General features: G+C 69.3%; 2 protein-coding genes across 2 annotated transcripts; both read left to right on the top strand.

Moving 5' to 3' along the window:
- Nucleotides 1–1,193: 1,193 nt before the first annotated feature.
- GPR142 (G protein-coupled receptor 142) lies at nucleotides 1,194–4,231 on the top strand. The gene is made up of 3 exons (XM_086623924.1): nucleotides 1,194–1,260; nucleotides 2,713–2,862; nucleotides 3,363–4,231. The coding sequence occupies exons 2-3, from the start codon at nucleotides 2,733–2,735 to the stop codon at nucleotides 4,229–4,231; spliced, it is 999 nt and encodes a 332-aa protein (XP_086480050.1). The 5' UTR covers nucleotides 1,194–1,260; nucleotides 2,713–2,732.
- A 3,707-nt stretch (nucleotides 4,232–7,938) lies between these two features.
- GPRC5C (G protein-coupled receptor class C group 5 member C) lies at nucleotides 7,939–11,970 on the top strand. The gene is made up of 5 exons (XM_086623919.1): nucleotides 7,939–8,076; nucleotides 9,572–10,631; nucleotides 11,199–11,293; nucleotides 11,519–11,665; nucleotides 11,938–11,970. The coding sequence occupies exons 1-5, from the start codon at nucleotides 7,939–7,941 to the stop codon at nucleotides 11,968–11,970; spliced, it is 1,473 nt and encodes a 490-aa protein (XP_086480045.1).
- Nucleotides 11,971–12,961: the final 991 nt, after the last annotated feature.

Raw genomic sequence — 12,961 nt, 5'->3', positions numbered from 1 at the left:
CGCAGGCTGGCTGGGGGATGAGGGGCCCCCACCGTGGCACAGCCGGTTAATGGCTCACCGCATCCACCGATGCCTCATTTAACCACCTGTCTGCAAAACAACAGCTTGCCGGGAGCGTGCGCCCGGTGAGCCGCCGGCGTGGTGCCAGCCAGGCTGCACCCCGCAGCCCACGCACCCTCGTGTCCCCCATGAGGACATCGGCTGGCCACGGAGCAGGGTGGCACAGGGCAGTGGGCCGTGGGGAGTCATGCAGGACCATGGCACTGGTGCTGGGGGTCACCAGGGGACAGGGCATCCATCCCCCAGCCTCTGGTGAGACGGAGAGAGCAGCTGTGCTGGCCCCGGTAATTGTGGCTGAGGTGGCAGAGGGTTGGCTCACCATAGCGACCCATGCCAGGCAGCTCTTGTCGGCCCTGTGGGTGTGTGCAGGGCATCACCCCCACAGGCTGGGGGCACTGGGGGAGGTGGGAGTCAGGGGGCTAGGTGGCCCCCAGGGAAAGGCAGGGGATATCAGTCTTCTGACCCCTCCCTGTGCTGCTGGGGAAACTGAGGCATGGGCAGGCTTCCCCTCTGGCTTGGGCCATCAGGGGCTATGCCAGGGGGCACCCAGAGCAAAGCCCAGCAGGGACACGCAGGCGGGCACACAGAGATGCGCACGGGCACACTCACACATGCAGACCCACTCCCCCGAGTCCCTGGCAATGGCCGCAGACCCTGACTGCCCACTGGCAGAGAGCAGAGGCTGGGCAACCTCTGCCAGCCCCCACCACCTAACCAGCCTTGGGCAGCTCCACTCGCCTGCACCCACCTCTGCCCAGCCCTGGCCCCCACCCCAGCTCACCTCGGGGTGTGCAGCAAACCCAGAAGAATTTGGGGGCTCCAGCACCCAAAGCTGGGGGTCTGGGTGCCAAAACGATGCACCCCAGCTTGATGACACAGATCTTCGGGTACAACGGGGGGCCCGAGCTGTCCCCGAGCACCGGGACCACCACCCCTGTCGCTCTGTGGTGGGGACGAGCTTTGCCCCGGTCACTTGGGGCTGGCACAGCGTCCCTGGTGACCCCATCCCTGGCCCCGGTGGGAGCGGCGAGGCCCGGGGGCGTCCTCCTGCCCCGCTAGCCCAGCCCGCGGCTCTGCCCATGCCGCTCTCCCTCCGCCCCGCGCCCCTCCCGCTGCCGGTGCCGGCGGGGACACGAACACCGACGGGGACACGGCCACCGGCGGCTCTCCGGGCCCAGGGAAGGTGGCACCGCACGCCCGGCGAGTGACACGGGGGCCACCGAGGTGAGAGCCCACCTCCCGCAGGGCTTGGGGAGCAGGACCCCGGGCGGGGGCGGAGGGCAAGAGGGGACCAGACCGGACCCAGACATCCGCCCCTTCCCCCCCAGAGCAAACGGGATCAGGGCTGGGAAAGGGTTAACGCGTTCCCGCTGCGGCTGCAGCCGATCGGTGCCCCAGTTCCCTCGGGGAAGTGGAGGGCCCGGACTTGCCCCTGCTGATTAGCCGGATCGGATTTGCAGTTAATTGGCATCCCCCTGGGCATGTCCCCACCCCCCGCTCCCGCCCGGCCCGGGGCTCCGCTCAGGATCCCGCCTTCCGCAGCGGCCCAAGACCCCCTCGGGCTCCCAGGAGCCGGGAGGTGGCACCCCGCCGCCCCCCCCCCGCGGGCACTGCTGCTGGGAGCAGATCCATCGCTGGGGGACCCGACGGGTACCCCCCGCCGGCCCCGGAGCCGTCGGAGCGCTGCGGCGACTGGGACTGGGCCAGTTTGGGGTCCCCGTGGGGCCAGGGTCGGGCTGGGACCAGAACGGTGCCCTGTACCCCCCAGTCCGGGCTCAGGACCCCCCTCCCGCACCCCGCACCCTCCTCCGGCGCTAGGGCCCGGGGGGTCGCGGTCCTCCGCGGGAGATGCTGACCAATCAGAACGCAGCGCTCGGGTTTGGGGTCCCCGTTCCTGGAGAGCGCCTCTCTCATTGGGTGAAGCCTTGTCCCCTCTAGCCAATAGAAGCGCAAGGCTCGGGATAGGGGCGGTGCCACCCGCTTTTATGAATGGTCGGGCGCAGCGTGGGCTCGATCCGGGCGCGGGGCACGACCGGGACCGGGACCGGGACCGGGACCGGGACCGCGACCGGGACCGCGACCGGGACCGCGACCGGAACCGCGACCGGAACCGCGACCGCTGCCGCTGCCTCATGCCTCATGCGGTCCTGCCTGAGGAGCTGGCAAAGGAGCTGGCTGCCAGCATGGAGATGGCCAACCTCCCACCTTGGCACCGCTGGGACCCCCCTCCAGCACTTCTGGGTCCTCCTTGCCACTGCTGGATCCCAGTGGGTGACAACCAGCCCGGGCCGGGAGCCAGGGCCTCACCCCCCTGGAAGCCACCCAATAATATGGTGTTTGGATCTGGTTTTCTTCAAGGTGATAAATGGGGCCAAGGGGATAAACAAGGAGCATCTCCAGTAATGGGGCCACCCTCTGCTGCAGGGATGGGGACCATCACCCTGGTGTCCCCGAGGGGGCTGGATCCTGGGTCCCTTGTCCTGCAGCGGCTCCAGAACATGCCATCGCAGGCAGACACAGCAGCAGACCTGGGGCAACTGCACCTGAGGGAGCCAACTCACCCTGAGTCCCAGTGCCGTGTCCTGGCTGAGCCTTTCACCCGGATGCCACTGGGGCCCTTGGCACCCTGACGCTCCCTGTCTCCCCTTGCAGCCAGTCTGTGGCAGAAGGCGATGGTCCCAGTGCCCAACAGCACGGCGGTGGTGTGGGCCAGCGAGGCGGCGCTGCCGGAGCGGTCACCCTGCATGGTCGGTGTCTTCCCCATCGTGTATTACAGCATCCTGCTGGGGCTGGGGCTGCCAGGTGAGGGTTCTGGGGCAAGGGGGGTGCTGCCCAGGAGTGTGAGGGGTGGCACCCATCCTTCCTTATCTGAGCTGTGCACCGTTAGCTCAGCCTGTGCCCTCTGCTGCCCGAAGAGTCTCAGCTCCTGCCCCAGCCCCAGGGCTTTTGGGGATGGGGAGGAGAGTCCTCAGGGGTGGGGGAAACCAGCCTGCTCCCCACGGCCTCAGAGCCAGCCCCAGCTGCAGTGCCCGGCTGTAAAGCCCAGCCCCACGTGGCAGGTGCCGCAGCAGCACGGACAGATGGTATTTGCGTTGCTTGGGCTGACACATAGAAGAGATTAATCAGCTCAGCAAATCCCCACCATACCATGATATTTATAGCTCCCCACCCCAGCCGGGGCCTGGGGCCGCTCGCCCTGCAGCCCTGGGAGAGCCTGGGCACTCCTGGGGTCCTGGATGCTGCGGGGGGCAGGGCTGTGAGCCTCAGGGTCTCACCACCACGCATCGCTCCCCTCCCTCCAGTGAACATCCTGACCGCTGTGGCCCTGTCCCGCCTGGCCACGAGGACCAAGAAGTCATCGTACTGGTACCTGCTGGCCCTGACCACCTCCGACATCCTCACGCAGGTCTTCATCATCTTTGTGGGCTTCATCCTGCAGACGGCCATCCTGTCCCGGGCAGTGCCCAGCGCCTTCATCCACACTGTCAACGTGCTGGAGTTCACAGCCAACCATGCCTCCATCTGGGTCACCGTCCTGCTCACCGTGGACCGCTACGTGGCCCTCTGCCACCCACTGCGGTACCGCACCGTCTCCTACCCCCAGCGCACCCGCAAGATCATCGCAGCAGTCTTTGCCGTGGCTTTGGCCACGGGCATCCCCTTCTACTGGTGGCTGGACCTGTGGCATGATGCCGACCCCCCCACCGCCCTGGACATGGTGCTCAAGTGGGTGCACTGCATCACTGTCTACTTCTTGCCCTGCAGCATCTTCCTAGCCACCAACTCCATCATCATCTGCAAGCTGAAGCAGCGGAGGCGCTGGGCGAGTGGCCGGTCACGCCTGAGCAAGACCACGGCCCTCCTCCTGGCCGTCACCACCGTCTTCATCGTGCTCTGGGCTCCCCGGACCGTTGTCATGATCTGCCACCTCTACGTGGCCTCGGTCAAGAGGGACTGGCGCATGCACCTGGCCTTGGACATTGCCAACATGGTGGCCATGCTCAACACCACCCTGAACTTCTTCCTCTACTGCTTTGTCAGCCAAACCTTCCGGCGCACGGTGGCCGAGGTGCTCCGGACCCACCTCTGGCACAGCCCTCGGCCTGGCAGCACCCGCTTCCCATCCCCAGCCCTCAAACCACTGGAGCTGCTGGCTGGCTCGGCCCTCTGAGCTGGGGCTGCTGCCAGCCGGGGCGGCACTCAGCTGGGAGTCCTGGTGCTCACCCAGCCCCATGCATCACCCGGGGACCTGGCAAGACCCTGCCCTGGGGACGCTGCTGCCGCGGTGCTCAGCCCCTCAGGATGCACAGCGTTCAGCTCCCTGGGAAACTCAGCCATGGGGCAGCAAGGACATGCCCGAGCTGGGCAGCAGGACCCACTGCCTGCTCTGTGTGTGCCCCCCCAGGCTGGGCTCCTCTCCACCCCTGTGGCCATGGGGCTCGTGGGGCTTCCCTGGCTGGCCAGGGAGCGTGGCCGTGCTCTCAGCTGCTCTCCTGCATCAGCTCCAGCCCGTGCTGAACCGAAGCACCGAAGGTCCCAGGGAAGCCGGTGGGCACGGCTGCCCTGCGGTGAGGAGCTGGATGCAGGTGAGCTCCTGCTGCCCTGGCCAGGACACAGTGTCCTCCGGGTGCCGGTGGGACCGTCCTTCCTCCATAAACTGCTTTGCTGAGACCAAAACTCTGCCTGGATCCAGCTCCCTGTGAGAAGCTGGGACGGAGGCACCCTGCACCAGCATCCCCAGGCACGGGGTCCCTCTGCCCGGCCCCGGGCTCTCAGTCCTGCCCACCCCAGTACTCCTTCTCTAGTGCCTGGGCACCGTCCACAGAGCCCACCAGCTGCGGCGCCTGGGCACACGGTAAGACCCCAGCCCCGGGCTCTGCAGGAGCCGGCCCCCACCCGTTAGCCCCCCACGGACACCCAGGAGAGCTGTCCCGGGTGTACCCGGTGCAAGGGCGAAGCATTTCCCACGGGCGGCACGGGAGGGGGCCCGTGACGCCCCTCTGCATGGAGCGCACCCAGCACCAGCGCCGCCCTCCCAGTTAGACCGGGGCCATGCCGTGCCGAGCCGGGCTGGGCCAGCCCGCCTGTCCCCAGCTGCCACCAGAGGGCAGGGACGGGACGCCGGGTGGAGCTGGCACCCCCTCAGCCCCCCGCACCAGCCCTGCCCACCCCGCTCCCTGCCCTAATTCCCCCGTAAGGTCCTTAGCGTAATCCCCCCAAACGGACCAGCCTTTCCGCTCTAATTCCCGAGGGACCGGGCAGGACATCACCCCAGCACCCTGGGGGGCAGGGGCTCAGCTCGTGAGCCTCGGGGGATTTAGGGTGCCCATGGTGGGGCACGGAGACCCTCGTGCCCACTGGGCTTCCCCCCTGCCCACCCCACTGAGCCGTGCCCGGTGCCGGAGTGGGATGGGGTGATATGGGGTGCTGCGTTTGCCCCCGGTGGGACGAGCCCTGACCTCCCAGGACATGGGGCTCACTGGCACCGGCACCCACCTGCCCACGATGCACCAGATGAGGCCCTTGCACGGGCAGACCCCACCAGCTGTGCTGCTTTACACCGGGCAGGATATGGCTCTGCCCGTACTCCTGGTGACAGGGTTAAACCTGGACCTGGTGGCGCGGGTGGTACCTGGGAGGTGCTCGCTCCATTAATTCTGGCATGTGAGGAGAGCAGGACCGGGAAGAGATTAGATATTAACCCGGCCAGTGCCTCCCGCCCCGCGGGCACCCGTCCCTGGGGGTTTCCAGGGCCGGATCCCACCCTGGGGCCCTTCGCCAGGGCTGGAGGGGCCACGGGGCAGGGGGGCTCTGCCAGCGAGGGCAGCGTTTGGCAGGAGCTATGGCCTCGCTTGCGGCAGGCTGGGATCACCGCCGGCCCCCCCTCGCCAACCGGTGCTTATTTACTTGGAGAGGGAGGTGGAAATGTGCTGACCGCGTCCGCCGGCGGCGAGGGGCTCCGGTCTGGACAGAACCGGCTCGGGTGGAAAACAGCTCCCCAGCCCCGGCCCGAGCCGTGGCGGCGGTGGGGAGGCAGCTGGGAGGGCGAGCGGGGCTCCCCCGGCCCCAGGTACGGCTCTCGCCTTCCCGAGGTGAGCCGCCGCGGCTGGGCGAGCGGGAGCCGCCGCGGAGCCGAGGCCCAGTCCGTCGTGCCGCCGTGCCAGCCGTGCCAGCCACGCCAGCCGCCCGGTCCTGCGGCTCCGTAGGAAAGGTAAGCCTGGAAAAAATGCGCCCGGCGTGCCGATGTTTTCGGAGTGAGCCGGCGGGGAAGCCTGGCCCAGGTCCCGGTGCTGTGCTGAGATGCGTCCCAGCCCCTCACCGTGCCTGCCATGCTGGAGGGACCGGCTGTGCCCTGTCCTGCCATGGGAGCCGTGGTCCCTGGGCCACCTGGACAGCGGGACCTGGCTCTGCCCTCGCCAAAAGGGCTGTGCCAGGAGCCAACCGCCCCGGCACACGGCTGCAGGAGAAGACCAAGAGCAGCCCGTCCCTCGCAGCCCATGGTTGGTCCCTGCAAGGCAGCCGGCACATGGTGGCATCACACTCGACCTACCCCACAGCCACCTCCCTTGCAGGGTGTTTCTGTAGGACCTACAAAAACTCCAGGGGTGTGCAGCGAGGGCTGGAAAGCCGAGAGGGTCCCCGCAGGAAGCGGGGAGGAAATCACCCACCGTTGGGGGGGACACAAGGGCGAAAGCCGTGCGGCCATGGGGCATCCTTGGTGGGTTGGATGCCTGCCGGCGGCCCCACGGGGGGTGTGGGGGGCTCATGCTGAGTCAGCAGCTGGGAAACCCGCTGGCCCAGTGTGGCGGAAGGAAGCAGCCGGCAGGAAGCTGCATGCAGCGAGGCCTCTCCATGGCCCAGGCCCGGGTCGGCGCCGGCGCGGGGGCGGCTGGGCAGCCGGCCTGCACTCCTGGCACGGGTTATCCAAGGCTGAGCCTTTCGAAGAGAGCGAGAGCTGCCGCTGGGCCCTGCAAGGCTGCATTCTGACCCGCTGGGGAAACTGAGGCACAAGTGGCCACTGCAGAGCCCCTCCATCCGCACCGCCCTGCTCCAGCTCCCATGTGAGGGCACACACGCTTGCACGTGCCCAGCAGGGAGGGATGATCCTGCCCCAAACACCATCCTGAAGCCAGACGCTCCTTAGGAAGAAGAAGGGCAGGAGAATGGGCGGCCCCAGCACCGGAGGGATGGCGGCAGCGGGTGCAGCACCCAGCCCAGACACGCCATCTGCTCCCTGTGGGCTCTGAAGGGTGCCAGTCCTCGTGCCGAGGGTGCTGCCAGCTCCGGCTCTGCCTCCCTTTCTCCTGGGATTGTTCTCATCCCGGCCCGGGCTGGGGGAGGACCCGCCAGAGGCGTGTTGAACTTTCGGCTGCATCCTTCACCCTCTTGCTTCACCCTCCCAAAATAGCAGCGCCCGCCTGCAAACCTCCCCCCGGGGCTGGCAGGGCCCCGGGTCCCCCAGGGCACCCCGATTCTCCCGGGGCTTTTCCCCATCCCCAGGCCCCAGGGATGGGGTGACAGTGGGGTGCCCCTGCCTGGCCCCGGGCTGCATGACCACCCTCGCTGGCACAGGGACCACCGAGCCCTGTCCGCTGCCCCCAGCCTGGGGCTGCCCTGGCCCCCCGGCCCCTCGCAGAAAGGGCTTTTCTGGGGCCCAGCCACCCTGCCAAGGGCTCCGGCTTTAGCCGTCAGCTGACATTCCTCCGGGAGGCCCCTCCGGGCCTTCGCCTCGGGGCTTCCCGCGGGAACCGGTGTATCCTTGCACGGCGGGGGCGCCCGCGGGGCTCCGCTCCCGGCCTCCACCCGGGAGCCCACCCACCAGCTGGGTGCCACCGTCCCAGCACTAAAAGGAGGTCGGTGCGAGGCCCCGTGTGGGTGATGCTGCCCTGGCACAGCCCCCCCGCTCCATCCCTTGTCCCCGAGAGTTTCTCCCGGTGGCCCGAGCTCAGCAGGGCCAGGCTGATCCAGCTCCTCTGGGCTGAGACCCCCCAGACTCATTGCACTGATGGCCAGGGGGCTCCCGCGCCGATCCGTCCCCCGGTCCAACCCCCTCTCCCCCCCCCGCCCCCAGCCCGGGCTCTGCCCGGGCTCTGCCCTCGCTCCCGGCCACCCCGCGCCGCCAGCCCCCTCCGTGCCGCCGGGGCAGGTACCCCCGCCCGCTGCGGGACCCCGGCCCGGCTCGGTCCCCCCGCCCGCGGTGGCGGGGCAGGTCCCGGCCGGCCCCGAGCGCGCTCCCGGGGCTGAGCCGCACCTCGGGGAGGGGCCGGGCCGGGCAGGCGCGCACGGTGCCGCGGGACCGGGGCTCGCCCGCCGGCACGGCACGGCGCGGCGCGGCGGCGCGAGCGGAGCGGCAGGGCACCGGGCGCCGGAGCCGGTGAGCGGGACCGGGGGGGGCGAGAGGGAACCGTAACAGGAACGTGTCGGGAGCCGCGAGCCGTCCGCCCTCGCGGGCTCGCCTGACCGGAGAGTTGGAGGCGGCTTTGGCCAAGTTTGGGGGCTGGTACCGGTCGGGAGCACCGGGGAAGCGCGCCGGTGCTGGCCGGGAGGTGCGTGGGAACCGGGCCGGAGGTGCGGGGGACCGGGTCGGAGCCGCCAGGGAGGGGCGGGGTGACCGGCCGGGCCGGGTGCGGTGGAGCCGGTACGACCCGCGGGCGCGGGGGCTCGGTCCCTACCCCGGACCGGCAGCCCCGGGGGCGGGGCGGGGGCTGCCCGGGCTCCGGGTGCCGCTCGGGGGAGCGGAGGGGTCCCGGCCCCGGGCACTGCTCCCACTCCCGCCCGGGGTCACCTTGCCCGAGGTCTCCCGCCGGGTTCCCCCCACCCCCAAGCAGTGGGGCTGCAGCTTCCTCGCTGCCTCCTCTTCTCCGTGCCCAGCCCGGGGCCGCAGGGCTGGGGACAGGGACCCCCATGTCGTGCCCTGCCCGTGCCGTGCCATGCCGTGCCGTGCCGTGCCAGCCTGCGGCTGCCTGTGTGCCAGCGGCCAGCAGTGCCGGACACGGGACCTGCGCTGGGTTGGTGCCAGAGGAGGGAAGTGGGAAAGGAGAAGTGGAAAGGGGAACACGCTGGCACGCAGCGCCAAGCCAAGGGGACAGCCTTGTCCCCGAGCGTTACCTCCGCCGTCCAGCCCAGGCCTGTGTTCGGTGTTGCCAGGGAAGCCAGCGGGCACGGCGCTGCCTGCTCCCGGCACCGGAGAAAGGGATCAGCATGGCCCCAGTGCCAGCTGCGCTCTGGGAAATCCCGTCAGGAGGGAGCATGGGGGGCCCAGCGGAGGCTGAGCCCCACTCCGGCGAGGAGCTGATGGGGGACACGTGTCTGCCCGGTCAGTCTGGGGCTGCTTCGGGCCGCAGTGGGGTGGGCTGGGCTGTGCCAGCTCACCAGGACCCGATCGCTCGCCATGGCCTGGTAAGAGGGATGCCCAGCAGGGCCTGCGGGCAGGGATGCTCAGCACAGGCAGCACCAGGATGCTGAGCCGCAGCCCCAGTCCCCACTCCCTAATGCCCTCTGTGTCCCACAGGGTCCCTGGACGCCCCGCTCAGCGCCCGCACCGCCGTGCAGGATGGGCGCTGCGGCAGTGCTGCCGGCAGCCGCCTGCATGCTGCTGGCCCTGCTGCCCGCGGCCGGCGGGCAGACCAGCCCTCCCTCCGGCTGCGGCAAGGACCTCTCCTCCCTCTACTACAACCTCTGCGACCTCTCGGCGGCCTGGGGCATCGTGCTGGAGGCCGTGGCCAGCCTCGGCGTGGTGACCAGCTTCGTGCTCACCATCGTCCTGGTGGCCAGCCTGCCTTTCGTGCAAGACCCCCAGAAGAAGAGCCTGGTGGCCACGCAGGTCTTCTTTCTTCTGGGCACCTTTGGGCTCTTCTGCCTGACGTTCGACTTCATCGTGGGGTCGGATTTCTCCACCTGCACCTCCCGCCGCTTCCTCTTCGGAGTCCTCTTCGGCATCTGCTTCTCCTGCCTGCTGGCGCACGCCGTGGCCCTCAACTTCTTGGCACGGAGGAACCGGGGCCCGCGGGGCTGGGTGACGCTGGTGGTGGCCCTGCTCCTCGCCTTGGTGGAGGTCATCATCAACGCCGAGTGGCTCATCATCACGGTGGTTCGGCAGGAGGGCGGCTCCTCGAACCCTTGCCAGCTGGCAGACGCTGACTTCGTCATGGCGCTCATCTACGTCATGTTCCTGCTGGTGGCCGCCTTTGGCACCGCCTGGCCAGCCCTCTGTGGCCACTATGGCCGCTGGCGCAAGCACGGCGCCTTCATCCTGGCCACCACCGGCCTCTCCATGGCCATCTGGGTGGCGTGGACGGTCATGTACCTCTACGGGAACCAGCGCGCGGGCAAGAAGCCCGGCTGGGACGACCCCACTCTGGCCATCGCGCTGGTCTCCAACGCCTGCACCTTCCTCCTCCTCTACGTCATCCCCGAGGTGACGCACGTGACGCGGCAGGGCCCTGAGCCGCCCTTCGAGGACGACGTCTACCCCACACGTGGGGTGGGCTATGAGACCATCCTCAAGGAGCAGAAGTCGCAGAGCATGTTTGTGGAGAACAAAGCCTTCTCCATGGACGAGCCCTCCTTCGGTAGGCACCACGGCTGGCAGGGGGACCCTCGTGCCCCACGGCGGGCACCAGGGCTGGCAGCGGCAGGCAGGCGGCGAGACGTCTGGCCATGACCCACCTGGGATTGACGCTGCCGAAAACCCGCCGGGCTGGGTCTACCAGTTTGGGCTGAGCTCAGCGGCGGCAGGGGTGCTCCCTCCCTGGCGCGGGGTGCCCGTGGCTCCTGGCTCGCCGCCGCAGGCACCCGCTCTGCTTGCAAGACCCTACAATAACACGGGGCAAGCGCCAGCCCTGCCCCAGCAAAGGTGTCTGCAGCCCCCGGGGCAGGGTGGGTGCTCCCCAGCAGCACCCACGCCCCCCCGCCTCCCCAGCGACCCTACAATAACAAACCCCGGCCGGGCATGGGCTGTGCCGGGAGCGCGGTGATGCAAACCCTTGGGACATCCCTCCTGTCGCCCGGGAAAGGCGAAGAGCAGCCGGTGGCTGAGTCAGCTCATTAAACCTGCTAACGAGGAGCGGCTCCCCAGTGGGGTGGGGGTGGCTGTGTGGGCCCCCCCCTGCCCCTTCACTGTCCCCGTCTCTTTGCAGCCAAGAAGCCGGTGTCCCCGTACAGCGGCTACAATGGGCAGCTGCTGACCAGCGTCTACCAGCCCACCGAGATGGCTCTGATGCACAAGGGGCCGGTAAGTGTGGCACCACGCGGCACTGCCAGCCAGCCGGGCACTCCAGGAATGGCCGCATTGTGCCTGATGGACGGGCTTTCAACCGGAGCGGGCGGGATGGGGAGCAGGGTGTGGGGGGGGTCCCCTGGCCCCCATGCCCCAAAGGCTGCTGTAACCTCCCCTGGGACCCCGCGGGGCTGGGGGTGCTCCCGGTGCCGCTACAGCCCCCCTGCCTCTGCCCCTCAGACCGAAGGTCCCTACGACGTGATCCTGCCCCGCGCCTCCACCGCCAGCCCGGCAGCTGGCAGCGCCAGCTCCACGCTGCGAGCTGAGGATGCCTTCGCGGCACAGGCCCGGCACGCCAGCGCCCAGCGGGACGGCAGGAGCTGCCAGGTGAGTTAATGTGCAATGCGGCGGGTGGGGGAGCGGGCACGGAGGTCCAGCCTGTGGCTGAGGGCAAAGTCTGTCCCCAGCGCAGCATCTCCCATGGGTGGGCAGGGATGGGGCAGCGATGGCTCTGCCCGGCACCCTGGAGCCCTAGGAGGAGCCAGTGCAGGGGCAAGCGTGGCTGCACCTCCATGCCAGTGCCAGAGCCAGGTCTGCCAGCCCATGCCATGGTCCCGCCATCACCGTGCCACCCCAGTGCTGTCCCACTCTGCCCACAGGTGCAGTCCCCATACAGCAGGAACCGGTGGTGAAGCCCCCGCGGCACAGGTCCCACAGTGCTGGCGCAGCCGCAACCCCACCAAGCCTCATCCCACCCCGCCGTGTACATCCCACCCCATCCAGCGGCCGGAGTCAGTTCCTGTGCTGGGGATGCCCGGATACACTCCCGGAGCCAGCACTCCTGCCTGCCCATCCTGCCTGGCCATGGCACCGCAAGCTGCCAGCTCTGCCCGGACCCCTGCGTCCCTGTCGCTGTCCCTGCCACAAGGACTGGCACCCACGGGGCCACCCCGGCTCGTCCCCTTGCTGCCTTCATGACACACAGACACTCCGTCCCCTCCAGGCCAGGGACCATCCGTCGCTGGGGAGCTGGTGGGACCCTGGCACCGAGCCCCCAGCTCCACGCTGACCCTTGCCAGGCCCTGAGCCAAGTTGGCACCGTCCCACTGCAGAGTGCAAGGTGACACGGAGCTCTCCCCAGCCCTCTCTCCTGCTGTGCCTCAGTTTCCCTCTTGCCGGGGAAGGGGGGGCTGCTCGGGGAAAGGGGATGAGTGCCTTGCTGGGGCTGGGGACCCGGTCCCCCGCGGCTCCGGCTGCCTTCTTGGTGCCTTTGCCCCGTGGGGCTCAGGGATCCCTCCCGGGGAGCAGGGAGGGAGCTGGGGCCCTCGCCCTCCTCATGGCTTTCTCTCTCGTTTTTCCTCTTCCCCCTTTTTTTCAGGTCAGACCCAATAAAGGTGATTTTTCCTATGCGGTGCTGGAGGGATGCGGAGGGGGTACCCAGCCGTGCCGCCGGCTGCTCCTCCATCCCTGTCCCTGCCATGACCAAGGGCTTCTGCCATGATGCCGCCGGGCTCAGCCCCACATCCCACTCTTGGGGGGAGGCAGGTACCAAGGGGCGGCTCGGAGCAGGGCCCTTGGCATCCCCCAGCCCCACTCCTGGCTCCCTGTCCCCCGCCGTGACAGCGTGTGCCAGGGCCAGGCGCACAGATGGGGCCGCTGGGCCGGGAGCCGGCGGCCTCGGCA

The sequence above is a fragment of the Tauraco erythrolophus genome, chromosome 20, assembly GCF_009769465.1.
Source record: "Tauraco erythrolophus isolate bTauEry1 chromosome 20, bTauEry1.pri, whole genome shotgun sequence".
Lineage (NCBI taxonomy): Eukaryota > Metazoa > Chordata > Aves > Musophagiformes > Musophagidae > Tauraco > Tauraco erythrolophus.
Note: the sequence above shows the minus strand (reverse complement) of the source record. Positions and strands in the feature narration are given on the sequence as shown.

What these genes read in the sequence shown, in the direction of transcription:
- GPRC5C (XM_086623919.1), top strand. Translation starts at nt 7,939, where the DNA reads ATGCTGCCCTGGCACAGCCCCCCCGCTCCATCCCTTGTCCCCGAGAGT. An exon ending in ATTGCACTGATGGCCAGGGG is followed by an intron (nt 8,077 to 9,571) that starts GCTCCCGCGCCG and finishes TGTGTCCCACAG; the next exon opens with GGTCCCTGGACGCCCCGCTC. An exon ending in CATGGACGAGCCCTCCTTCG is followed by an intron (nt 10,632 to 11,198) that starts GTAGGCACCACG and finishes GTCTCTTTGCAG; the next exon opens with CCAAGAAGCCGGTGTCCCCG.
- GPR142 (XM_086623924.1), top strand. Translation starts at nt 2,733, where the DNA reads ATGGTCCCAGTGCCCAACAGCACGGCGGTGGTGTGGGCCAGCGAGGCG. An exon ending in GCTGGGGCTGGGGCTGCCAG is followed by an intron (nt 2,863 to 3,362) that starts GTGAGGGTTCTG and finishes CCCTCCCTCCAG; the next exon opens with TGAACATCCTGACCGCTGTG.